Source organism: Anas platyrhynchos, chromosome 14 (genome assembly GCF_047663525.1).
Source record: "Anas platyrhynchos isolate ZD024472 breed Pekin duck chromosome 14, IASCAAS_PekinDuck_T2T, whole genome shotgun sequence".
In the NCBI taxonomy this organism is placed as follows: Eukaryota; Metazoa; Chordata; class Aves; order Anseriformes; family Anatidae; genus Anas; species Anas platyrhynchos.
Genome location: NC_092600.1, coordinates 573,765 through 601,718, shown reverse-complemented (window position 1 = coordinate 601,718; position 27,954 = coordinate 573,765). Strand labels below are relative to the sequence as shown.

The 27,954-nt window shown below is 38.4% G+C and overlaps 1 protein-coding gene across 1 annotated transcript; it reads right to left on the bottom strand.

Moving 5' to 3' along the window:
* Window positions 1–2: 2 nt before the first annotated feature.
* Window positions 3–27,905, bottom strand: LARS1 (leucyl-tRNA synthetase 1). The gene is made up of 32 exons (XM_027468131.3): window positions 27,754–27,905; window positions 27,408–27,526; window positions 24,699–24,786; window positions 23,926–24,006; window positions 23,351–23,491; window positions 22,075–22,236; window positions 21,704–21,816; window positions 21,236–21,299; window positions 20,647–20,714; window positions 20,079–20,304; window positions 18,692–18,779; window positions 18,507–18,583; window positions 17,804–17,857; window positions 16,699–16,839; window positions 15,975–16,052; window positions 14,876–14,961; window positions 14,718–14,783; window positions 14,535–14,617; window positions 13,753–13,891; window positions 12,038–12,250; window positions 10,498–10,555; window positions 9,480–9,543; window positions 8,768–8,951; window positions 8,446–8,536; window positions 7,407–7,547; window positions 6,666–6,806; window positions 6,451–6,561; window positions 5,227–5,337; window positions 3,766–3,870; window positions 2,526–2,621; window positions 1,419–1,551; window positions 3–414 (listed from the first exon to the last, which is right to left on the bottom strand). The coding sequence occupies exons 1-32, from the start codon at window positions 27,757–27,759 to the stop codon at window positions 209–211; spliced, it is 3,534 nt and encodes a 1,177-aa protein (XP_027323932.3). The 5' UTR covers window positions 27,760–27,905; the 3' UTR covers window positions 3–208.
* Between the last annotated feature and the right edge of the window lie 49 nt (window positions 27,906–27,954).

The following is a 27,954-nucleotide window of genomic DNA, read 5'->3' as shown; positions in this document are numbered from 1 at the left end:
TGGCCAGAGGAAAATAATTTTATTAAATTTTATTATATCCACATTTAAAAGAGTAGGGACAAACTTGTATGCCTAATTAGGTTTTTCGTGGTGTTTTGTTTTGTTTTTTTCTTTAAGAACAAATAAGCATCTTTGTTCGTTACAAATGCTTTCAAAGTCACTCTGTGAACCTTCTCACTGTCAGGAATCGAGCCATGTACGTGCCAGTTTAATGAACTAGATAAACAATTGTGTCACCGATGTCCTTTGTGAGGCCATTCTCAGTGATGTGAACACGTTTCTCATCCAGGTCAATATGGAAGATGGCTTGCTCTAGAATAGGTGTTTTCTCCACTTCTTCTTTGCCAAGGACTGGAACACGACGGGGTCCAAGTACGGGATCATCAAACCTCATCAGTTTCACTTTAGAGAGATCTGCAATAAAAAGACTCATTAATTGGGTTACAGGATCTACCCACAAGCTATAGTACCAAATAAGTTAACCAAAACAACACTTAAGACTTAGTACTCATATCGTCCCCAAGAACATATATTCTCTCAAGGATACTATTCACATTAAGTTTTAAACCCACTCCAAAGATGTCATTCAGTGGTTACAGAGCACATTACTAGCAGAAATAGTATTTGTCTGTTTTATCCCCAGGTCCCAACACCATGTTCTAAGCATTAAATTTCCCTTATTTGTTTCTGTGACAGCGATGAGTAACTGTGCAGTTACTGTCTTCATTTTCTGAGGAAATAATTCAGGAATTGTGAGAAAGAGGAAGGTGAGGATTTTTGTAAATACAATTCCATTTTAGAATTCACACCAAGATAAGAGATTGCTAAGCAGACCAGGAAAATCACTGTGAAGCCTCAGATCTTTTAGTCAAGCCTTCATCCAGTACCACCTCCTATCCCTTGTGCACCAACAGAACAGTGACACCTTCTGGAAAAGATGGAAAGCTATGAAGAGTCACTTTTTTTCCATCATTTCAAAATGTTCACTCAGCAGTAGGGTAGTAGATATGCATACACATCTACTACGCACACAGCACATTTCCCCAAGTGCATATTGCTGCACATTATCATATATTCCTCCCTCTCTGTGCACCATCAATGGGCAGTTGTCTTTGTTAGACAGATAAACATTTATATAAACACAAGCTGTTGAAAAATAAGGAAAGAAAAGATGTCTCTGCTGTCACAAGCTGTTGGATCAAGTCCATCTTTCCTTTAATGCCCAGCTCTACAGTGATTCAGATTTGTTTGAATCTTAATTTCTGTATTCTTCAACACAAACACAGCTGCTATTCCTTTAAGAAAGCTATTTTCTTTCATTACACTGGCCAGAAACTTCATGTTTGTTTTCCACTTGGCTCCTTGAAATGTGAATCTGATCAGCATGTGATAGCTGTGCTTCTGTGTTAGTACCTTACCTTTGATTCCTCTGTCCATCTTCATTAAGCGCCTGATCACTGTCTCTCTATTATCTCCTTGCCTGATGTCAATTTTTGTAGAGAAGTGGCCATTTGATGGTTGAGGGTTCACCAAAAATACAGACACACCAGGCTATAAGAGAGTTGGTAATAACGGTAAAGGCAAAATCTGTGTTTGTGATCAAAGCCTCAGGGAAACATGCAAATAAAACAAATAAACATAATCTATCAACAAATAATCTGGATGGATAACCTTCATTTAGAAACACTGACTGCCACTGGCAGAATGCAAGCACTCACAGGAATCTTTAAAATATAAGCCACAGTATGCATAATTTTTTAGGACATATTTAGGGAAATCAATGAAATTTTTACTGTTGAAAAGTATTACAGCTAGAAATATTCATATATGATACTACTGCCAGAGAGTTTCACTAATTTTACACATTACTCACTAAATCTTTCAGGAGTACATTACACTGTGCTGTAGGAATAATTTCAAAAGGCTTTATTTTTATGCAACTGAATGCGGTTTATTAGCCAATTTTAAACTAACAGAGAATCATTGAAAATATTAAAAAACACCCTAGGATTCAGCAAGCTAAGTTTCATATGGAAGTTTAAAGAAACTTAAAAAAAAAAAAGCGTAACTGCCAGAATTTCTAAATAACCATGGCAAAGTGAGATTCAGTCACACTCACACAAGACCAGTAGAATCAAGACTACTCAATTCTCTATTTCTGACCTGTGTTTTAACTAGAATACCATCTAATTATCTAAAGAGTGGTAATCGAGGTGTGTGGCTCAAAGAAACAAATATAATATGCTGATGCTCAAGTCACTCATTTTTAACAGTCCCAGTCAGCACAATTTAAAGATTTGACCTAAAGAGCCTTGAGGCTAAGGTACAATTACAGCCACGTTTACTATTTCCCCTGCCCCCTATACACAGCTACAACTACTTCAGGAAGTGTTTCCTGTCTTGATGAGGTGTTGGGTTAAGGGCAAAAATTCCTCTGTATATCTAAATAACTTTTAAATGGCATGCTTGTGAGACTGTTTTAACTTAAGTTTTCAGATTTCCAGTATCTAAATTTCTGATTTTACCTCAGTTCGGAATACAGAAAACGGTTTTCCAGGACAGCATTCTTCTTTTATTTTATCTTCTGCTTCAGAAGCAAACTTCACTTCAATGTGATCCAGCTGTAAGAAAGGATATGTGTGCGTGTAAATAGGAGTTCAATCATTTTGGAGGGAGCAACAGGAATTATCAGACCTCCATGCACTCCAGGTCCCCCCCCCAACATTCTTGGTGGTCCTCTGTTCAACAAGCAGCAATTTCTCATCAACCCTTTAACAATAGGGGTAGAGAATGGAGGATGAGACAGGGGCAAAAAAATGACACATTCTCCAGATTTGGGCTCAGCAGAGCTGAGAGGGATGACTTCCCAAATCACGTTCTATACAGATAACTCTTTCTAATGTAGGTCAACAAACAGCATGGCTCATTTGCAGTGACAGCACGCTCACATTAAACTTGCATTAAACCTGACAGCCCCATAGTAACCACAGTGTCTTCTGTAGCAAACTTGATAGACAGACAGCCAGTTCCCAGCTTATCCGGAAATATGGAGTTATTATGCCCTGGTACAGAATGTGACAACTCCTGTTAAACTTTGTATGATTTGGTAGTCTAATTCTTATGCTTCTGTATATTGTCCTGCTAAAAGGTGGAACTTCCATGCAGGAGAACTGCTTCTTCTACCAGTTAGTGGTTTGTTTTTTTGTTTGTTTGTTTTCAAATTTACACATTTTACAACAAAAGTTATTGCTCATTTTTGACTTTGCTCTGATATAGGAGCAAATATTTATTATATATTATATAGGAGCTCCACATTTATTATATTGCACAGGTGAAAAAAATGAAGTTTTTGTAGTTTATATTTTTGAAACTTCTAATTCTTGAAACAAGCTATTTCTTATAAACCTGCCTGAGCTGGTCCCTCATTCAAGTATTTTGGTTATCATACAAAACTGGCATAAATGCTTCTAGACTGGCCTTTCACAATATAACAGTTTTAAAAACCCTGCCTAGAATCCACTCCTTGAAGAGGGTGAAGTAATCTGCTGCAGTTAACATGTGCCACTGTAAGAGTCTGAAGATACAAGGCTGTGATCATTCTTACTAGTGATGCCTATGAATATCTCCTTCTCACTTCTTCAGTTGAAAAATTTAAGATATTGGTTAGGTCTGAGAAAAATGTCTCTTCGAAAGTGTCACTGGACAGGCCAGTCCTCCAGCTATCCCTGTAAGAATCAAGCAAAAAAGATGCCAGTACATACTAACCTCTAGGGAATTTGTCAAATAGACAATATTCTCCATGAGCACTGCCTGTTCATCAAATTCCAGTTCCAGATCAAGAACACGTGAACCTTTCTTCTCCAGATTTTCCTGTCAGAGGAAAAAAAAATTGATTAAAACCCTCTGAATATAGCAAGTAAAATAATGCTTCAAAGTGGCAAGCAACACACATCAGTCATGAAAAGAACAGGCTTTTAAATATAAGAGCTCTCTGCTGGCACAATATGCTAGCACAGGAGCAACAATTCTCTCGTAATAGGGTTTCTTCCTTAGGGCGTTAGTGACACTGATGGGAGGAGTAAGAGCAATTATAACGCATCTTTAATACAGAATTCAAAAGGTGTTTTATATTAAGTTACTTATAATCTCTATTTAATGTGCAGGTTGAGAATTCTCCAAGTAAGTCAGCATTTCAGTGCTATTTCACAGCAGGAAATTTAGTCTTATGACCTAGTTTAAAACAAAGAATGAGCATACAACAACTGGACATGTTCACAACAGTTGTAAAACAAGTTCTCTGCAGGGAAATAACAATCACTGTATATGTTAACATAAAGGTAACTTCATTAGTACAGAAAACCAAAAGCAAATCACAAGATCTGAAGTATTAACAGCAATATAAAAAACACCTTAAAAAAAACTGAACTTTGTCTTTGGAATTTAACCTGTCCCTTTCTCACTTTCATATGCTGAGCCAGATGTCTCTTTAGAAGCTGTGCTCCAGACTTATCCTGGCAGTAGTTTCCTCGTCAGTTTAATGTACGAGATTCCCTAAATTAACAATGAGTTTCTCCTCTTTGTAAACACAGAAACAGCTTTGGGATTTAAGCCTTCTTTTGAAGAAATAGGAAGCAAACGCAAAAATGCTTCTTGTACATTGGAACTGCTGAATAATCAGTTTCACAAAACAATATACTGGTCGAAGGAATTTGAGTTCAGAAGTCTCTATGTTTTTATATGTAATCACTTACCAATCATCTTAGAAAGGGCAAGGATCAATTATTGGGTAAGCCTCAGCACGCCAACCCATTCCCTGCATGCAACAGAATCATTAACTATTGCCAGATGAACACTATCAAAAACCAGGCATTTTTCAGACCTAAACTTACTCATCTGATTGAAAGTTTGTCTGATCTGTTTAAACTGCACTAGCTGATCTAATAAATACTACCTCGCTTTAAAAACTTCACTTATACAGACAGCTTCATAGCTGCTTTGTACTTCCTATTCCTCTAAAAGTTTGAGCTATCAGAAAACAGAATAATTTAGAATGACCTTAGAAGGCAAGAGATTTTAAAACTGGACACAGTATTAGAGGTTCATCCTCACCAGTGCTGAGCAGAAGGTAAGGATCACGTCCCACAACCTGCTGGCAATACTTTGCCTGCTGCAGCCCAGGACATCACTAATTTTGTTCTATACAAGAAGTGTCCCTCTATCACTTACCTTAATCATGGCAACAAAAGGCATAACCTTCTTCATATACTTCTTCAGCTCTGGCAAGTTGCTAAGCTCACTGGCAATTACTTTATTATCTGGCAGTTGACCTCCACTGTCCTGGATATTAATGAATATACATTTAAAAGAACAGGCATCATTAAAAAAATAAATAGTTGCCCTTTAATATCATATACCCTTCACGTTTTCCCAAAATACCAGCAAACACTATTATCATTGATTTCCACACAATCATTTTCTCATCCTTTTAAAAAATGTTATAAGTAAGACTGTAAAATCTTGACCAAAACCACTTACCTACTGCCATTCAAGCAACTCAGTATTATTCTATGTTTTCTTCTTTTACCTTTGACTATATATTAAGGTACCTGAATTATCTAAGATGCATTTTAAATCCACATTTAAGTCTTGCCTCAAGCAAGATTTTCATGCAGTGGTTTTCCCAAATTGTTTATATTTTGCATTCGCAGTTCAGATATTTGCCAACACTCCAAGTCAGTGCATCAGATTGAACAGCAGAATTCAATACTGATACAAGAAAGGCTATACAATTCCCCAAACTTAATACTCTAAAGAAAAGTTTTACTTAAAGAACATTGCTTTAACTCAATATTGCACGTTGAGAGTTGTAACTCTCATCTATCAGCTACAACACTGATTGTTTAAGCTGAAAAAGATGATGGTTCATCAGCATGCCAAAAGCCATTCTCACCAGTTTGCACATCAGAAGCAGACTCTTCTGCTTTCACAGAAGCTAATTTCTTCTGCTTATGACAGATATATTGCATTTCAACATGCTTCTTGCAACATCACTGAATGGTATACACCTACTTAGAGATCACAAAATGCTTCTAAGCCCACTTGCATAGTAACATTAATCTCTTAGTCAACAACATTGCCTCAGAAATATTCCTGGGGAAGAGAATATTTTAAAAGTCTATCACTTTAAAAATGAAAAATAACATAACATGGGCCAGTTTTCACTCAAATTGTCAAAAGGAACAAGGTCATACTGTTCAATCAGTGCTGTTCCTCCAAACATCTTCATTAAGCATTGAAAACTACTAGACAGATATAAAAGCATAAAGGAAATCAAAACTGCCTCATATTTAAGTAATTAGGTAGCAAGTTACAGCTTGTAAGTTTCTTTAGAGATAGAAAATAAGAGTACAAAAAAGCAGGTAAGCAGCCCAAAGAAACAAGAGCAGTCACCTGATAGTGCTTGCGCAGAACTGATAAGGTGGTGTGCTGCCAAGGCGGGTAGTTCTTTGCCACATAGATGGTACAGTGAGAAGGCTTCTGGGGAGGTTCTTTAGTACTTTTCTAAGGGAACAATAGGAAAAAAAAAAAGTAACATCAGGAGGGAGTTCTGAGGCAATCCAAAATTACTGAGTATGAAGACTTAAGGCTGACTTAGTACACTTCACCTTTCCTTTCACAGGTGCCATGAAGCTCTTGAGACGAAGTCTGAGCTCATGAGCTGCTTCCATGAGGTACTGAGAAGAGCGAATTAGTATCTCATCCACAGGACCTGCTATTGGCCAAGAGGCTTTCATGATGGAATCAGGCTTTGAAGAAAGGAAGAAATTACTTGCAGTGAGATAAAAATACATTAGTGTCTGGTGGTTTTTCAAACCATTATAGCTTGAGTGGAAACTGGCTTACACAATTTGAATCTCAATGAGCACCCACCCATAACTCAGTTATAAAGGAACAAGCGTACAGCCAACAAGCACCAGTTTGCAAGTATGTTAAAGACTACATATACAAGCACACCTGCCATATAGTCACATAACTTCACTTACAAGTACTTATTTCTCCACTTTACCTGCCAACACAAGTTCAAAAGCTAAGTTTCATGCATAAATGTAGAAATGTTTCATTGCTTGGATTAATTTTAGATCACCTCTCAGTGAGAAGATAGTCAAAGTGACTTGTATGAAAGTTACATATATCATTACAGTAACCATGAATATACAGATTAATTCAATATGCTTGCTGTGATATGGGTGATGACCTATTAAGGTAATTCATACACTGATATAGGACAGATGTTTCTTTTAGCTGCATTTGAATGACATCCTCAAGTCTGATACTGGCCTTACTAAAAATCAGCAAAAGCTTAGCTCTGAATGAAATAACAATACTGAAACATATACTACTAGTACCTTTCCCAGCAGTGACCAGATGTGTTCACATAAGTGGGGACAAATGGGAGCCAAGATCAGAGTCTGAACTTCAATAAACCGAAACACCAGCTCTCTGTGCATTCCCTCTATTGCCAGCTCACGATATTTATCTTTTGCTGCCTGAAATAAAGCCAATTTAACCACTGTTAATGTTAAAATAATGTTATATGTGTTAAAACAACCATTGTGAACACATTAATTGACATGGAGAAACACTTAAAGAAAAACAATTCTTTGCTCTAACGTTCCTTTAGAATGTAACAAGTTTAGAACTTAATAATGTATTATTAAAAGAATTACATTCTTAAGCATGCGAGTGTAAAGCTGTCAGTTGACCATTGTACAATAGCACGGTACTTCAAAAGAAGAGGTGTTTTTCTGAGCAGACATAACATACAAAAATATCCACAACTGTGTATCAGGTACTAACACTTTCAATAACTTGCTAAATAGTAAGTTATATTACTACTAATACTAAAAAGTAGTAAAAAAAAAAAAGGTAATCAATATGATCTATCCTTATGCATACAATACAGCCTACTTAATCACACTCCTGCAACACAAAGGAACCACATAGAGGAGTCTCTGTAATTATGTGAAGTGGCATGGTTCAGCAGACACTCTGGAGACATAGTTTATAGAGTATATCAAAAAAGCATTCTACTTCCAAACAATTCTGTTGATTATCATCTGTATTTCTTATGCAGAGTTCCTTATTCCAAAGGAGCAAAAAGGAAACACCCTTCTCAATAGCATCTTTTTTTAAACAGCTTTTTACTCATATTAGATATCAGAACTATTTGCAGCATCACAGGTGCTCACCTCTGGACTTTTGCAAAATGCCACCAAAAGACTTTTATAATTTAAGACTACTGAAGAGGTCTTTTTTTCCTGATATAATTTGGATTCCAATTCAGCAGTACAATTAAGGATCAAAGACGTTAGGATCAAAAGAAATCCACACAAAAGTAATAAATGGCAAGTATTAGTTTTCTACACCTGAAGAGAGATCACCTACCTGAAACTCAAAGAAGCCAGTTTTTAGTGCTTCCTTAAACATCATCTTCTCATAATTTTGATCCGTCTTTATTACGCCTGCATTCATTTCACTAGGGAGGAAAGTGAGATCATCAATATTGTCCACTTCACTTAACAGCAACACTGTAAAGCAACACTAACAATGTCAGTAGTGTGACACAATCACTATTCTGGAAGTGAGGCAAAAATGTGTTTTGTTTTATGGAATTAGTTAACTTGTAGAAAGAAAAAAAAAAAACCTACAAAGATGATCCTAGCAAGACTAAAAAAAAGACTAAACCACATTAGCCTTTGTACAGTACCTGGCAAAGACTCTGTCATTGAAGGTGTTAGCAGGACCGCTTCTTAGACTGTCTCTGTTTGCAATCATCTCCTTTACCCACTCCACCCACGTGTAGAGACGAAGAATACCAGCATCAGCCATGGCTTCCACAAAGTTGGCATCTTCAACAGTGTCTCCAGCATCAGCCAAGGCTAAACGCATGCCTGAAGGAAACCACATCAGCTAACATGGCAGGCATGCAATTAGCTAGTAGATATGGATGTAGGAGGCAAGGGACTCAAGCTCAATTACTAGAGGTATCTCAAAAGATGCCCTTTACCCATGATGCATACACTGCCCTTCTTATAAAAAGGAAGAAGATCAGACAGACAACAAGAGCGTAGTACCATCACTGTTCAAAAAACATGAGGATTCAAGAAACAGCATGGCACACATTTATGCACACACAACAGCATTTGTCTGATGTTTTGACCTCCAGCGAGAATGGGTTTTCATCCAGGCACCTTCTAGAAAGCCTCAGCATTGGAAGTATTGGATTTAAACAAGTGTTGTCTTAACACACATCCCAGTTTTCTACATGAAGTTCAACTTTTCAAACAAAACCAGCTGGTAAGTGGTAGACTTATTGCAGTTAAATACTCCAATATATCCACTGCTCCTTCTGGAGCAAAACATTAATGATGCCAAAATGACTAAAATTGAAAAACAGAAACAGGTCAAAACATACTTACCATCTGCAGAAAACTTGTCAACAGTTTGAGCTAGTGTAAGAAAGTTGCCTGTAGATTTAGACATCTGAAAGAAATAGAAAAACCTTGTTTTTCTCCTACATTCATTTTGCTGTTGGATAAGCAAGACAAACAAGAATTGTTGTCTGAGAAAGTGTTGATTGTCTGAGAAAGTATTTTCTCATGAATCACAGCAAAAGCAGTTTGGTAAAACTGAACTATGTTTCATAGCAAAGAGACGAAATTTCGCAGGTACTGATCCAGTTCCTGAACTTTCTTGAGACTGAACAAATTGTTACTACTAAGGTCTGCATACACCACAACTGCATGGGAATAGTAGCTGCTTTCTGTCTCATTTGGGTTCCGAACTAGAATTCATCAGACTTTGAAAAATAGGACAAATGATACCAAAATTCAATCCCAAAAGTTACCTGAACTAAATTTCTGAAATCAAAATAATACTCTGTAATTGGCATTTTCAACTTATCCCACATCAATTTTTGAGGTAGAGTCTTGTTTGTGTTTTTGTTGTTGTTTTTATGCTTGTTTGCTTTTTTTTTTATTATTTGTTTTTGTTTCAATTAGACAGTCTCCAAGGTCAAATTCCAAGGTTCAGACACTTTTAAATTCAATAAAGTTCAATTTCAGAACTTGTTGGAATTACAAAGTTAGTCACACAAACTTTTTCTTCTTCTTATACCTACTCTAAGCCTTAACAAAGCAAAAATGCAGTCAAAAAAAAAAAAGCATTCTACATTCTGAATTATCCTAAAACTTAATAAAATTCCACTGAAATCTTCACTAAACTGATGAAGCAATACAAGAGCCAACAGGAAAAAGAGTTAAGACAGTATGAGAGGAAAGGCATGTCTTTGCCTCCAGTGAATGAAAAACTCAAAGGCACCAAAGAAGGAACTGAAGTTTTCACAATTTCTTCCTCTTAAGTTCCTAGATAGATTTTTTTTCAATCTGGCTGGCAAGTGCCTATTTTGACAGCTAGATACATAGAACCTTACTGTACCTTTTCAGAATTGAGAAGGAGATGTCCATTTGCTCTCACAGCTACTGGCCATTTTTCTCTGTTTGAAGACAAGATGCAAAGCATATAATTTAGTAAAAATATTCCTTTTAAAAGATAAAATAAACATTTTATGTTCCTGTTTGGGATGAATAATTTAAATGGAATCTTCAAAAAGTATCTGGAGAGGTGGCTTTAAAAAAAAATCAAGGAGTGCCTTTGAAGATGAAAAGAAATATAATATAAGGGCTAGGGCTTACCATTGCTGACATGCAAAGCAGGGAGCATTGCACTGACAATTACACTTCACTTACCTCACCTCCCTCCCTTCAGCTATATTTAGTTTAAAAGACTGTGATTAGCATTGCTCAACAGCACTGGATAGAGCTACACAGTCTTCTGTAGGGCAAACCCACATATCTCAACCAGTGGAGGAAGCAGATTCCTTCTCCATGATCATTGTTACTGCATATGAGAAAACACCTTTTCCTACATACAATTTTAGGCAACTTTTAACTAGTGGTTCAAGGCAGTACAAACAGTATATTCATGCTTAGGAACTACATCGTTCTAAAAGCCCTGTGTGATTGGCAAAAATTCCCAGTCTGTACTATACAGTACACCGCTCTATATATATATACACACGCGCACACACACATATATATTTTATATATATATACACACACACACAGTTTCAACAGTTCATGAGAAGTAATTAAGAAAACAACGATAATAAATTCACTTAAATCTCAGTACAAGAATATGATTCAACACCAGAAAATCCATAGAATACAGAATACATTTGACTTTTAGAAAGGTGAATGAAGGCTACAGCAAAGATTCTTTACTTTTATATGTTTTCTTTCTAATGTTGCTGTTTAACTGTGAGCTTTTCGTGCCTCAACAGATAGCCAAAACAAACAAAAAATAGTGGCAAACACCAGAGCTTCCTTCAACAGCTGCATATGAATATAGTTCTAGATGTTGCTACTGTATATTCTCCAGTTCTCAAAGATAGAAAAAGTCTTAAAGATACAGCAATGCTGGTTTAACATGTTTTTAACATGTACCCTCTAAAGAGGTACCCAGAAAAGGTACTGCTTAGTTAGAACATGCAAATCCTTCGGCTTGATCTAGAGCTATGATTTAAACTGCCAAATTGATTGCTCCATGAAAGCATTCCAGCGTTTAGAACAGGGTTTCAACAAGCTGACTGAGAGTCATATTACGCAGTTAAATTTCAGTTTTGTTGTAGCCAGTGTTTTAGAATCCGTATGTAAAAAAAAAAAAAAAAAAAGACTTGTATCTTAAAATCTTTAAAGAATTCTAGGGGAAAAAAAAAAAAGGAAAAACAAGGGTAAAAAGCCTTCAATTTCAATAACTTCTACTATAGAAAGTAGAAAAAATACTGCAATATAAAGAATAAGTTTTTAAGCTAATCCTGAATGTTAGGTCATCAAAAAAATTAGCAAAGACATCAAAAATAAAAACACTCCAGCTTTATCTCCTGCACACCTTTGTTTTACATTGGTTCCAAACTTACCTTTGATCTGACCACATAGCCACATGATTATAGAGGTAGTATGAGAGATGATTTGGAACGAGATCTTTGCCAGAGACTCTGAGATCCACAGGATACCAAAATTCAAACTCCTCCTTCAGCTTGTCCAACTTTTCTTTTGGAATATCTGTTTTAGGAAATGGAGCTGCCTTGAAGAAGATGTAATCCCAAACTTCTTTGCTCATTTGATGTGCCCTGCACAAAATTACTGACATCTCAATCTGAGATTAAAAACTCCTCTTGCAAGCCACAGCATTTTGAATAAAACTTCTTAAATCTGTTGATTCATTCTCACAACATACTCCACATTTGAAAAGCAAACACGAAAAAAAAAATATAGGTATTTTGCTCAAAATTGAAGGAGTCAAACATCAAATACAAAATCAGAGCTCAGATGTACCAGCTCAGGCCATGCCCTGCTTAAAATGCCCTTTGATATTTCCTAATAACCATAAGGACTTCCGTAAAGAAAAAGCAATTAATAATTAAAGTATAATCTTGAACGTCCTGAAAACCCATTTATTTTACAAATGCCCTCCCCTCTAGGCACCACTTGTGACCTTAATTCTGTAATGAAAACCTACTAGTACGTAAGTTTCTCTGCATTGCTTGCACTGGGTCATATTGTCATTCCTTCTGGTTTCTATGAAAGTAGAATAGCAGGAATACAAGAAAATTTCCGTACAATTCAAGATCACCCTCCTACATGGAAAAATGTGTCCCGCTTCCTGTGTGCCCCCCACCCCTCATTACCAACACAGAGCTGGGATACCAAATCCATTCAAAATTACTACCAAATAAGACACATTCCAACAATTACTGGAAGCAGGATCCACAAGTTAAAGGAAATTGTTTTACATAGTTTTTTATTCCTAGCTTCTTAGAATTTCGCTGGATTCTACCATATACTACCTGAAAACATTTCAAATTAAATGTCAAATCCACATTCACCATCTTTTAATATCTACTAAGGTGCTTTGGCCCTGTATTACACAGAGAGGAAAAAAAACCCTTCTGAATTCAAACTACTTTTGCACATGTTAAACACAGTTCAAATGACAGACAACACCACCAGTTCAGAATAGCCATATATGCACCAGTTTTCTGCTTTAGCAGGTGGTTACTGCTCTATGCTTTAACTTACTATTGGGTGCTGTGACTTCGTTTCTATGTTTGGTGCTAAAGATTGGTGTATCTGAATGATAAATGACATGATGTGCCATGAATCCCTTATTTACTGTACCCCACAGTGTTAGTCTTAGTCAAAAAAAAAAAAAGTATTTGCTAATACTAAAAAGAAAGATGTTATCAACTCATGTAATAGCACAATGCAACTTTAGGTACTTAATTACATACATCAAATCTATAATTCAGTGCTAAGGATGGTCACTCCAAAGTTTGTTCCCAGACACTACTAGGATGTAGGTAACCTCTCTGTAATTTGAGAGGTTTGAACACAGGAGAGGTTCTGCTCTCAAGGACATTCCTTCCCACTCTCCGGCCACAGTACTACTTCCCTTTTTCCTTTGTATTTCTCTATAGCATTGCTACAACTTATCTAACAAGTAAGTTAAGTTTTGACAGTAATGCTTTTTAAACACAAAAGCAAATCAGCCTGCTTGACAAGTCTTTGTCAAGAACAATTCAGAAGAGGACACAAAATTAAACAAGCAAATTCAGTGATTCACTCTCCTTACCTAATGCCTAGAGGAGATTCTCCCTGGCCACTCAGGTTCCCTCCTTGTAACAGATGAGCAACTGTGTAATAGGCCATGTAGATAGTTGAGTCAGAGAGAGACTCTATCAGCCACTGCTCATCCCAAGGCAAACGGGTACCTGGAAAAGATGGAAGCCTGGTATCAGACACAGCCAGCATCATCCCTACTTGCAGGTCTAACAAGCAAGACATTCAAGCATACATAAGCAGTTCGTGACTTTTAGTGGAATCTCTCTCCTTCTGCAAGTACTCATGCTTACACATTTAAAAATCCTTTAAAAGAAATCTGTGCATTTGAAAGTTTTATTCAATAGAAAATACTTGCTATTTTTGTAGCCAGCATCTTAACTAACTGACAAACAAATGTTAATTCATGATTATTTGTTGCAGGTTATAATGCAGTTATAACAGCTGTCCCATGTCAAGCTGCACCTGCTTACATACCTTGCAGGCTACACATGCCAAAGGCTAGTCATCATTTGAGGAGAACACCCAAGAAATGGAATTAGTCCCTTCTGCTAAGATCCATTCCAAATCAACTGCCCAGTCAAAAAACAAAATGCCAGAGATTATCCATAGCCCCACGAGTTTACGAGTTAACGGGTGCCTTCTCTGGGATATTGTGTCAAGATTTAAATTGGATAAGCATAGAACAGACTTAACTGTACCATTTTGGATCCAAGGTATGCTTCAGCCTTCCAAATGAAGTAATGAGTACCATGCTCATGAAGCAATGAGTGAGCAAATACGTTTTTTGCTTACCTAACCCATACGTCCTTGAGCACGCATGCTCTTGTAGCCATCCTAAAGTAGCTTCAAAATTTCTTCTAGTCTCTTCACAAAACCTGTAAGCAATAAGCTATTACTAATCACTCCTCTCAGTATTCTTAGACCACCACCACCACCACACAATCACTCCTCTTTACATCTGCTTTGATAACTTACGTCTCTAGATGTTTCAAGCACTCTGACGTCTGTTTCTTCCAGCCCACTTCACCATAATCTAAATACCTACAGCCATGAAAAGTTTATCATAACAAAGCAATCAGCAAGTTGGATATAACTTGACAGTAATGCTTTAACTACAGATTTACTTTGCTTACCACTGGTCACAAAGGGCCACGACACATTCATCAGAGGACCTTGATATAACTTGTTTCTCAGGTTCCATAAAAATCATGGCTTCATCCTATGGGAAGAGATCATTATACGCCTAAAAGGGCAATACAGCCAAGATAAAGGGCAATGAAGCTAATTTATCAGAGCCTTGAAAACCCTCACATCTAAAAACCACCATCTTTATTCTAATTTGTTTTACAACATTTATTGCATGGTCTTCATAACTGCACTGGCTGTCTACCTCAGTATTTGCTTCAGTAAAATAAGGATAACATTTGACTATGTACCTCCTAGATGTGTCAGTTCACGTAATTCTGTGAAGAATGTCTCCATTCATTACGAAAAGGAGGACAGAAGCAAAAAAATCTTACTCGTTAGTTATGCCCCTAGCAGTTGAAAATATTCTTGGGAAAAAGTTATTTACAACAGAATCTAAAAAATATAACAAATCACAGCTACTATAAAAAAAAAAAGAGAGGTTGGGAAGGCAAATAAAAATAGAATGGTGAGCTTTAATTCTTCCTTCACGGACTATACATTCTGATACAGGATGAAACAGTATAAAGTGTTATGTTACAAGCTGAACATACAGTGCCAAAATGACAAGCTAATAGTGACAAAGTAACAGATTACTCTCTCACTTCCAGTCCTCACTAGAAAAAATCTTACCAGAGAAATGACAATCATTGTTCATTTACTCTTTCTCCTCTGCTTGATGATCGCCACCCAGACATGGGGTGTCTGCATGTAATGACTACCCTTTACTTCTACTTGAATGAGCCTTTAAGTTCAGATCCTATACTTTCAGTATCTTCACAGCTATATCAAAGATGAAAATCAGACCAAAATATTTCCTAGACAAGGTGATGGGATGAAGCAGGGAATAAGATGTCTCTACTTAAGCTATTCATCCCACTTAACAAAAGAACACAAGCGATTTGAGCAGTACAATATACTCTGTAGCTACCCCTAAGCACCACTGAGAGGACTGCAGAACAAAAGAGAGGTTTCTTCAGAGACTGTTACTGTGAAAAAAGACAAAATGGATGATTTAGGAGAAGCTGCTTGCATTCTATGACATACGTTATCCACCATCATCTTCTGAATAAGTTTCTTGACATCTTGAACTTTTTGTCCTTTGTATCCATCCACCAACATTACCTGTAAAAGAGGAGTAAAGAGAGTTGATTGTTTTTAAATTAAGAAGAAATAGGTGCATTACGGCTTTGGATCTAAGAAAGAAATAGTGATTACTGGATTTTTGATGTGCACAAATAGGAATCAAGCTTCCAGGTTGTTTGTTGGTTGTTTTTTTGGTTGGCTGGTTGGTTTTATTTAACAGACAATCTTCTTTACCTAAAACAAAGTTGTATACATGCATATAGACAACCCCACATAGCTAGTAAGAACAGCAAATTCTTTCCAGTTTACAAAAAAACAGCTGAGGATTACATCACAGTAACCCACTACACAAGTAGATAAAAAAAAAAATGTATTGCCATCTTTCCCTATCAGTTTCCAAATCAATACTTTAACAAAATTGATCAGTTCTTTAACGTGACCACTTGCTAAGAAACCAAATTATGAGCCTCGGTTTGTATTCATACATTTCTCTGTTCTTTCTTCATTTCTACACAACTCCTCCAACTGTAGAATGCAACTGCTGAAAAATTCTTAATGTAAAATGGACTCCTGAAAAAAAAAAAAAAAAACCTCCCTCTTTCCTGCTCTTTTTTTTTTTTTATTTACCTTGCCCCATGATATTTTTTTCTCCCAATCAAACTAAGCCAAATCTTTTATTACTTACTCCTTCATAAAATGCTTTCAGGTATACTCTCTGCTTGGCCTCAGCAAGTTTCTCTCTGTCATTCTGGCTCTGAATTTTGAGCTCATCACAGACTGATGAAGCACAAAGGTTGCCATATCCTGGCGTTTCGATGATGGGCACCTGAGAATTAACAAAACAGTGTCACATATTGACTTTAAGTTATCTCAATGCAATTTCTACACAAGGATTCATCTTCTAGATTTGATGTACTTCACAAGAAGTGATGCACTGAACAAGAGACAATATTTTGCTTAATTTGCAGGCCTTAGGCTAACATGAGTTTGAACCAGAGATCAAGAAGGGAAACAAGAGGCGGTTATTACTTGCACAGTGTTTGTGCTGAATGATATCTTGGCAAAAAGCAGTATTAAACGGCCTTAATGACAACAGAAGCAGCTGCTACGACAAGGGCCAACTTCTACCACATTGCGCTACTCTGTGTGTAAATTTGCAGCATCTATTAGTAATCAAATTACACAGGCGTATCGGTGCACTTCCGCTGATCAGCTCAAGAACTCTTGGTAGTCCCTGCTGGGACTTCTGATCCACCAACAATAACCCACTTTTATCTCCTCACATCATGCCAGTACCAAGTTGTACCAGCACTGAAGCTAGCCTGTGGAAGCAAGGGTAATACGGAATGCTGGGGGAGCTTCACCCATCACCTGTTTGCCAATGAAAACTGATTCAGCCGTGAGTCTGTGTTAATAGGAAGGGACTTCAGGCCCTTTGCACAGAACAGATGCAGATAACAAGATAGTTATTTTAAGTTTTAACCAACCAATAGGTTATCAATATAATGATGCACTTTCTCCAAAACAGTAATTTCCACAAAAATTGGTACTTTTATTTAACTCTGGTATAGCACAGAATAATAAATCTTGACTGCAAACCCTAACAGACCAAATATTACTACTGTAACAAAACACGAAAACATTGGATTTTCAATCTCTTTCATCTGAAAAGTAGAAGTTCGGGAGAAATCAGATAGAAATTCTGAGAGAGGCAGGCAGTTCTGGCACATTTCTCATCAGTGAATACAAAGCCATGTGCACTGCAGATGCACACAGCTGGGTGTACTCACCGGTTCAAACGGCAGGACCATTTCATCTTTAATGCCATACTTCATTCTGAAAGCCTTTGAAAGTCAGAAAAACCACAACATGAATAGAAGTAAACTTTTCTATCTTTGAAGGTTTTTAGTGTCTTTCATGAACACAATATTTTATTATAAAACAGACAAAAATACTTCTCTTCATGCCCACTATTTCTCGCACCTGACATTAATTCTGGTCTCATTTTCACGTGATTTTCTATCAGAATGTATACATTTCTAAGATGGAAAAAGCCACACTAGAGCTGTGTAGAACGGAACTTCAACAGCCAGTGGACAACTGTTTAGACAGTGATGCCCTTCTGAAGCTGTGATAGCAACAGCTACTCTACGCACCTGAAATGCATTTGAAATTTTGAATTCAGACATAGTTCTCATCTCTGGAAGTTATTTTCACAACAGGAATTCATTTCCATTTCACTGACACTTTTCTCTGTACGTTAAGATACAGAAGTGACATCATTCTCATTCATAACCCTCCTTGAAGACCGAGAATAAAAACTTTGCTGACCTCAGCTGGTTTTATTTTATTGTTTAACTGTTTCGATTTGAAGTTAGAGATGGCAGAACAACCACCAAAGGGAGTTTCATTTTACCCACTGGATATCCACTTCTGTTGCTCCACACTCTGGAAAGGAAATAGAAAGAAAAGTGATTCAGGTACAAGACTGACCTGTTTTTTTTTCAAATCTCTCAGGGCGGCAAGATCATCTGGAGAATCAGAAGGGACACTTGTTACCACTCCAGTTCCTTGACAAAGAAAAAGATAAAACAGATTAAAAAATTAGTTAACATACTGACAACATGATGTATGGTGTGCATCAAACAGGCTTAGGCACAAAGCTGTTGCAACGTTACCTTTATCTTCCTTGATTGTGAGCATGGGAAGAGTATATATAACTTTGTAGGCGGTGAGAGGTGCAGAAAGTGCAGCACCAAGAATCTCCTACATGGGGCAAAAGAATATAATTACTATAAAGAGCACTTTTTCAGTCTAGCTGAGTAAGCTCTGCTTGCTGATAGTATTTTAAACTTGCTGGCATTCCCCACATATTATAAACAAATTAACTACATGTATTGTTAGACAAGGAGAAGAAAAGCATCTGTGTACCATTTGAGATAATACATGGACTATTTACTAGTCAAAAAATCAAATAGCAGATAATATACACAAAATAATATAGAGCAAAGCAAAATTACTGAAATAGAAAGTCTAGAGCTGGAAAAAAGATAAGAAGCAGGAAAACAGTTTGTGTCCAAATATTTTGATCACATCAGCATCAAGACACTATCGAGAGGGTAGGCAGCCACTGCAACAGGCTTCCTAGAGAGGTGGACATGGACAGGCACGAGGCATCAGTCAAGAGGTATTTGGATAGTGCTTTTAATGATATGCTTTAACTTTGGGTAAGCCCCAAAGTAGTCTGACAGTTGGACTCAATGACCTTTGTAGGTCCTTTCCAACTGAATCTATTCTATGTTGTGTTTTATAAGAATTAGCTAACCACTTTTGAAAGCTAGATTAAACTAAAAGGCAGTAAAAGCATATAGTCAAGACTTATGCACTGACAAGAGGTAGTCTAGGTGCTGCAGTTGTCTTCTCCCTCTCTAATTTGCTTGGATCCATATCATCTCTACTAATGAAGAAAAAAAAAAGTGTGCTTTCTACTTAATGCAAAGCAGGATCAAGAAGGATGGAAAGATTTTAGTGAACAAAGATCAAATGAGGTTAACAGCATGAAGGTACTCTGGATTAGGATGAACAAATGCCTCTAACCATGCTTTTACTACCCTTTAATTTCTGTTCTCCATAAATACCAAAAATTAACATTCAACTACAAAACTAAGAAAGCTGTATTCAGAAAGATGGAAGCTTCAGCACCAGTCTTTCTCACATAATACCTTACAGCTGTTACTTTTCTTTTTCCACTCCTAGCACAGAGAAGTCATCACTCTTTGCAACACACACAAAAACGCTACTTAAATCATTCATTTATCAGTACTGCTAAGGCAACAGTAATGCATTTGTCAATGAGACAGTGCATCTGGTTAATCTCCCAAATGTAGTAGTAGCTGCCAAAGAAGCTCTTTTGCATTTTTAATTTTTGTTTTCAAGTTACTTGACACTCAGATTTTTTTTTGTAGTTCCTCTATTTTCTTTATAAGCAGAATTCTACAACCACCTTTCTAAGTATAAGCTTCACAAGAGTAGATAAACCTGGCCCACAAGCTGCAAGATGCTTACTTCTCCCATCAGTTCCTTGACAACAGGTACGACTCCATTGTCTTTTGTAAAGCCCTGGTAGGACATGTTCCTGGCAGCTCTTTGTGTACAGATAAAAATATCCCCATTCGCAGTTTCAAAGCCGATGTACTTCATATCTGGGCGAACCCAGCAGTTAGTCTGTCCAAACATGGTCTCTGGTCTGAGCGTAGCAGCCACCAAGAAGATATTTTTTCCTCTTAGGCCACTGGGGGGGGGAAAAAGTATTTTATAAGTCACCAAAATAAAAACATTCAGGGTAATATAAAACATGCTCTTAAGCTAATATGCACTGTAAGTAACATTTCCTAAGGGATGAAAGTGGCTCGTTAGCTTCTTTGTGGGGCTTTTAATTTAACTTTGTTTTTGAACTCCCAATTTGTGTTCCACACAGATTAGTGAATATGGCAGCTCAAAACAGAGACCAAGTCGTTGCATAACAGAAATAACACTACAAAATTAAATTCTGCATTAGGTAGAACAAACTAATTTAATGGTTACTTCTGGCCATAAGATGGAAGTTAATTGCCATTATGAATTCAAGACCTACCTTAATTTTGCTGGGTAAGGTTCTAACACCTTCATTTTTATTAGAGTATATTCTTGAGGTCCGACACCCTACAGTTCACATAAACAATGCACCGATCAATATATGAAGTTGACTCAAGCAATAAAGAAAATAAATTCTATTCTGTAGTCACCTAACACAAACGCTGTTGAAAGCACCAGTTGTTTCGTCAAAGAAAGTCATATTTCTATTGATAGAAATGGCTGCTTAATAAAACACAGTCTGAAAAGAGAGGTTCTATTTTATTCCTCCGTCTGAAAATTTATTCATGACAGCAACTATCTCAGCAACATAACAAAAGCTTTTTGTTTTGTTTCAACAAATAGATAATGATACACTGTAGTGATGTTGGTGGCACAAATTGCCAGATAATCACAGAAAATAGCTACAGTGAAAAATACTATCCATAGTTCAGGATAAGTATTCTCAAAAGTGGAGTTCATTCAGTTTTCACAGGTACTGAGAACAGGTAGTACAGTATGTACAAAATACATTTGACCAAGATACATTTTTTCCATTCAGTATTTAAGAACCATAAGCAACGCATAAAAATGTCAACTAAAAATATTACCTCTCCTGTTTGCCTGTCATGATCCATGCAAGGCTGTCCATCTTTTGGAGAATAAATTGTGTATCTAAAAAAAAGGTGTATGTTCACTTAGTAGTAAGTACTATAATCTATAGATGAAGAGAAGGAAAAAAAAGCTTCGTATCAAAAGGGAGATTCCCTAAATATTTCCTAATTTTTAGGGATTTTCCTAAAAGGAAATTCCCTAAATGGTATCCACTGCCGTCAGTAAGTTTTTGCCAGAGCTTTCAGTATTGACCTTACTTTGAGTTGGCATCTGTTGTCAAACTAAAACACAGGGACGCTATTTCACAAAGGCAGCTAGCACAATAAAGACACTATGTTACAATGTATATAGGGCATTTGAAATAAAAGGATTTTAGTTTAATTCGAGTCATAGGCAAGTTTCACAGGTCTCCATGTTTTATAAAGCTGAGTTCATCCAAACTCACAAACTCATGGCAGACTTACCGTTTTCCAAACTTAATCTTATTTCTTTCTCTTAAGGTAAGGAATTGCCATCGTACAAAGGAATCGTAATAAGGGTTAACATCTGTGGTAATGAAAGAACGCCTCCAATCCACCTGGAAATGTGTAAGAGTTTCTAGTAAGTAAATAAAGAAATTGAAGGAAATTTGAATTACGGTAAAACCATAAATTTAAAACTAAAAAAGACACTTTTCTCCAAAAACATATTGCAAGTACATATCATACTACGGGAGCAATGTGCATGTGTTTGGTCTTTCAGAGCTGATGTGTTAAGACAAAAGCATATCCACAAATGTAGTAACAAGTCAAGTATGGCTGCTTGCATAATTGAATTTTAGATTTCATACAGTTACCTTCAATCCCATGCTCTTCAGATCCTGGACAGCAAGGGGAGGGAAATAATCCAGCCAATGCTCAGCTTCAGAAAAACCAATGACTTCTTCATCAGATAGACCCAAAGACTTCATAATTCCCCACTGGTATTTGGAAGACCCAGTCTTGGCAGCAGCCTTACTCTAACAGGAGAATTGTGATTAGAAAAAAAAAAAAAAAAAGCATGTTCTCACATTGACGATACCTTCATATGCTCTAGTGCATTTTCCCCTCCACTTACATCGTGGTTTCTATTTCCAGATATAGAAGTTAATGTGAATATTCTAGTTGCCTTTCACAAGCAGTGAAGACAACTACAGTTTGATCTACAGTATTTCGTTTCCTAGCTCATGTTCATGTATACACAATTTTGTACCCTCCCCTTCTTTTCAACTGATACATGCTTCGATACATGCTTCGATATCAGGATACATCTGCAGAAAACGTGTGCCATGAGACACTGGCAAGAAATGACCAGCTAATTGATGTGCTGGTCAAACAAATGTGTATTTTTACCATGAAAAGGTGGAGCAGTCCTATACCAAATCCTTGTAATAAAAGCCTTTTCTGCTGGTACTTTGGTCATACTACTTTTTCCAGCTATTGTCCTTTGTCTATCTTACATCTCCACCCAACTGGAACTATCTGCAAGAGCAATGAAGATCCTTCCTACTGTTGATGCATAACAGGCAGAATCCTCAATCTAATACTTATACTGCAACAATCTCTTTGGAATAAATAGTACAGATTAGAACACCTCTAAAGTTTTCCTGGACTTGATTCTTTCCTTGCCTTGTGATACTCACAAAATCATACATCTCTTAAAAATTGGATAAATCACAGTATTTTGAATGATTTTCCTTAGGGCATTTACAATAGAGTACTCAGAATAGCACATCTAACCCCTACCACTAAGAAAGCAGGGTTATTTCATAGTTTGTGAATGCTCTGTGCAGCAAAGCATTCAGGTATTATATTACTCCGGATGATCTGATTTCTCTTAGGAGGCTATCAAATAGTGCACCAGCTTATCATTAAGTTTTCATGTATTAAAGTGGTATCTCTGGAACCATGCAGTAAATGCATTTTTTTCAAGTTAACCTTAAAAGGACAAAGTTATCTTGAAAAAACAATCAAAACATTTTTTATCACAGGCTTCTCTGAAGTGCGTGTAGGAGGAACACCAAACTACAATGCATACTTTGAAGCTTTGTGAGCACAGCTGCCAATCCTAAGTCCTTGTTTAATCAACTTTACCTTTTTCCCTTTTGCTTTGTCTTTGATGATAACCTCTTCTTCTTTTTTACCAGAATTATCTTCTTCCTCTTCCTCCTCATCAGGAAATTCAGGGGGGCAGCCATATAATTCCATTTCTCTTTTTAGCTTATCTGCACAAGCCTAAATAGAGTTATTGGTAGACTATCAGTACTTTTCCATAGCTATGATTGAAGCACCTGACAAGGATCAGTTTCTACTGATAACACTGTGTTCTACTACAACATTTCAACTTTTACTGGAAGTTGCATGACCTTCTGGGACACCCTGCAACTTCAAGAAAGCCTGCCGGGGCAGGATGATCTTTACAGTGAGGATTTACTTGCAAATGAAAGAAAGCTACTTGGACTTAATTTTGAAGCATTTTATTTTCTAGAACGTCACACTGCATAGTTCAAGCACAAAACACATCTTTACTACAAATTCAGGTTCCAAATCACACTGTCTTAATCATTTTTTTTGAATAAATTACCATAATGTTCCAGACAGACAGCAGTCAATGCTCCAAGCACCTTTACACATAGAAAGCATGAGAAAAAGCCCTCAGTAACTCTTACCTTGATAGGCATCCCTGTGCAGTGTAGGCCAAATGGGAACAAACAACTCTTTCCCTTTAGCCGCTGATACCCAGTTGCAAACTATAAAAAGTGGAAAAACAAAACACATGAAATAAGAATGGTAGAGGGCTAAATCAACACCCTTCCCAAAACGTAAATGTAATTCCTTTTCCACATGAAGCTACTAAGAGAAACGAATGCAGCCAACAGCATCTAAGAAGCCCATTGTAGGAAAAGGTAAAAACACATTTTGTTACCAGGTCTGCCACTGACTGGCTGCCTAGAGTACAAAGCCTTCTAATTTTCACTTCACTGTTTTTGACTAGTGAAGAACGCAAAGAAGAAATGAATTTTGTGGAATCCTATCCATTAGTAGCTAAGACCTGTTAACATACAGGTAACAGAGCACAGTATTCACAAACAAAAAAGACAATAAGGTTCTTTGTGAAGTTTGTGCTAATTAGCAGCTAAACAAACAATAGGAAGCAGCACCTCCTAAAAACACCTGCAAACATGAAGGAAGAACCAGAGGAAACACCTGTATTCTAGTTTCCCAGAATAAATTGAAAAAAAAAGTGATATGTAGTCTTTCTTTTCAACCACCAATATTGCTTCCAGAAATATGAAAAAAGGAAAGCTTGAATACATCATGATTGAATCTACGAAGTAATTAGCAAGGCATTCCATTAGCTTGACATTTAACTATAAAATTAGCACGTAACTACAAAAGTAGCATTAGCTCCTTTAAAGGTATTAGCGATGGAAAACTTTACCTCACATTTGGATAAAGAAAATGTGTGTCCCAGGTGAAGTCGTCCATTCATGTAGGGGTAAGGAAAAGTAACAAAGTACTTCCCTTTGCTGAAAAGAAAATCAAAGAATTGAAACATACAAACATAGAAACATCCTTCAAAAGTGAGCACCAGGAAAAGCATGAATAATACAGTTAACATCTAGGTATGTTCCCATATTATCAGCTCACAATGACATTAAAATACTTTTTTTTCTTGCAATATCATGAGTCTTTGATTGTAAACCACTGCTATACTAACAAGTTTTATCATATGTAAAAAAAAAAAAATCTCAGACTGACATCCCAAAGAAACTCTGACAAAAGTTCAAAGAAACTCTGACGCATCTTCCAAAGTCAGGAACTTCTAATCCTGATTCTCTAAACAAACTACTGCAAAGGCTTACAGAAATAATTTATTTAATCTCCCACTGCCTGAGTTCAGCTTTACTAGTGGTATGCTGTAAATAATCACTTAATATCCAACAGTAGTATTATTGCACAGCATTTTGAATACATATTGCCATAATCTGACCTCTGAAAACATCTAAGATAATTTCTAGATATCTGGGACATTTGAAATTTCTGCCTCCGCCTTTGCACTTACTTTACTTGCAAAATATTATAGCTTAAGAAGCTGCCACCTGTTATAGCACGTTAGTTATTATCTTGGGTTAGTAATGAAACCAATCAAGCAGGAGGAAATTAAACAACAAAAGAAGCACCTTCTATAACAGGCAGATAGCAGCTCGGGAATATTCCACCACAAGACCAGATGGCAGTTATCAAAGGAAAGTGTTACGTTAACTGAAACCAGCACAGATTAAAAGTAGAATGCTCCATTTAAAAAAAAAAAAAAAAAAAAAAAAAAAGAAATAACTAATAAGAAAAACACAGTGAAATTCATAGTAGTTCAAATGAATTTGAAGTGACAAACACCAACAAGGATTGGAAAATGCCTAGATAACTCAGTACAGATTCACATGCAGATAACGCCAACAAAAGGAATTTTGTTTTAAAAAAATGAAATAACATAATTAATCCTATCAAGGGCATTATGAAATGGAAACTGCAAAAAACAAGAAGTGGTTGAGGCACAGCACCTCTAGAAACACACGGAAGTTACATTCGCAGAGGAAGCTTTAAGCAAGGAAGCAGAAATGCAGTGATTGGACCTGAGGTCAGGTAACTGAAATAAAACAAAAACATCATCAGCTGGTAAAGCACCCAAAGAAGAGCTGTGGTGGAACACCATCCCTTTAAGGAAGGGGCATCTTTTTTCCTCGGGAATCCCCTTAAGCATAAGCAGAGATTAGATCAAAGAATTTATTAAGCCTGAGTTTTGGAAGCGATCAAGCACATTATAAGTCATCTCTCCTGGCTGGTTTTCTCTGAATAACTGCGCTATTTAATATTGATGCGGACATTTCTGCCAGCACTTCCTAGGACTGAATATTGCACAAATGGCACCAAATCTCTTACAGCAGTTCTATCACACTACCACGGAGCTTCAAGAGCTCAGCTTAACAAAAAGCATCGCAAGTAAAGCTTTTTCCTGCACAGCATTAGGTCCTGCCGTGACTACACAAGCAACGACTGCAGCAACGTACATGGCAGCACCTCTCTCTCTCTCTCTCTCTCTCTTCTAGGGTAGCTTGCAGTAGTATCAGCTCTTTTCTGAAAACAGAAGTTTCTGACAAGGCCCTGAAGTAAATGCACGCTGTTTTACCTGGAATATAACAAAATCAAGTCAGCGAAGCAGCTTTTCTTGATTTATAGGGTGTGCATACGTAGTCACAGCGAACGCTGAAGTTTCACAGTTGCTCAGTATTGCAAACTGCCCTACTGTGTTCATTTCCGTCAGAAACTCGGTACCAATTACAACCCTGCATTTCAGACTGCGTTACTCTTAAGCCACAAAAGACTCCACAACGCTAACAACAAGCGTACCCACACAACCACTTTTATTACGCCTCCTACATTTAGGATTCACCTCCTATGACCCGTTTAGGGACAGATGTGTCAGTCACAGTTTGCACAGTCCCAAGACCAACACTGCTGAAGCCGCAGCTCGCAACAAGAGGAGTCCCAACTGAAGCCCTGTGACTAACGAACAGGTCACACAGCATCAATACAGTTCGTACACCAGAACAGATCACAGCTCCTCATCTGTGCAATGAGCACACACGCGGCCTCTGCCCGTTTATACACAGAGCACACCAGGCTGGCCTACGCCAGGACCCGAGGTGTTTGGTACAGGGTTTTCTGTTCTCAGCAGCAGAGCGGGGCCACGCCGCAGGTAAAGGCGAGCTCCTTCCTGGCTGGGGGCTGCCAGGCCCTGCCACTCCTCTACCATACCGAGAGAGGCTCCCAGCGCCAGGAGGCGAACATCCCAAACAGAACCGCGTCTGTCAGCTCCCGGGTCGTGCTGAGGGCGGCTGGGCCTTGGCCAACAGGCGCCCGGCACCGCCTCACGCCCCCAGGCAGGGGGACGCTGACCCAGTGCGGGACAACCCCGGGTGGCCGGGGCGCGCGGCCCGCTCATGGGAGGCCGCTTCTGCGCCCCCCGGCTGCTGAGGAACAAAACTGGGAACAGGGCTCCGGGCACAGGGCTCCGGGCACAGGGCTCCGGGCACAGGGCTCCGGGCACAGGGCTCCGGGCACAGGGCTCCGGGCCACGCAGCGCCCGTACCTGCTGCGGCTCCGCGCATCCGAGGCGTCGCTCTCGAAGACCCGCTCCGCGTCCCAGCGCCGCTGCACCTCCCGCTCGATGCTCTTCAGGAAATCAACCTTGGCCGTGCCCTTGCGCTCCTGGGAAGCGGGGAGCGGAGCCTGAGCGGGCACCGGGAGCGGGGCCGCTCCCAGCCGCTGCCTGCCCGGACCGCGGGGCGCGGTCACGAGCCCGAGCCCGAGCCCGAGCCCGAGCCCGAGCCCGAGCCCGGCCCCGGCAACCCCCGGTACCCCCCCCCCCCCCCCGCCCGGCCCCAGCAGTGCCCGCCCGGCCGCCCCGGCCCCGGCCCCGCGCGCGTCCCGCTCACCGCCATGGTGCCGGAAGGAGGAGGGGCCGGGGGGGGGCAGCGCGGCCCCGTGACGCGCCGGGGCCGTACCAAGCGCGGTGGGGCCGGGGGGGGTGCAGCCTCCCCGCCCCTTCCGGCCGCGCGGCGGAGGGGCGCTGCGCCTTTAAGGCCCCCCCCAGGACGCCGCCGCGGGGTTCACGCGCTCGCGCGACCTCGCGCCGC

Coding starts and splice junctions, on each gene's coding strand:
- LARS1 (XM_027468131.3), bottom strand. Junction 14,962..15,974: donor AGAAGATGATGGTGGATAAC/GTATGTCATAGA, acceptor CTCTTCCCATAG/GATGAAGCCATGATTTTTAT. Junction 7,548..8,445: donor CTGGCTTCTTTGAGTTTCAG/GTAGGTGATCTC, acceptor GCTTTATTTCAG/GCAGCAAAAGATAAATATCG.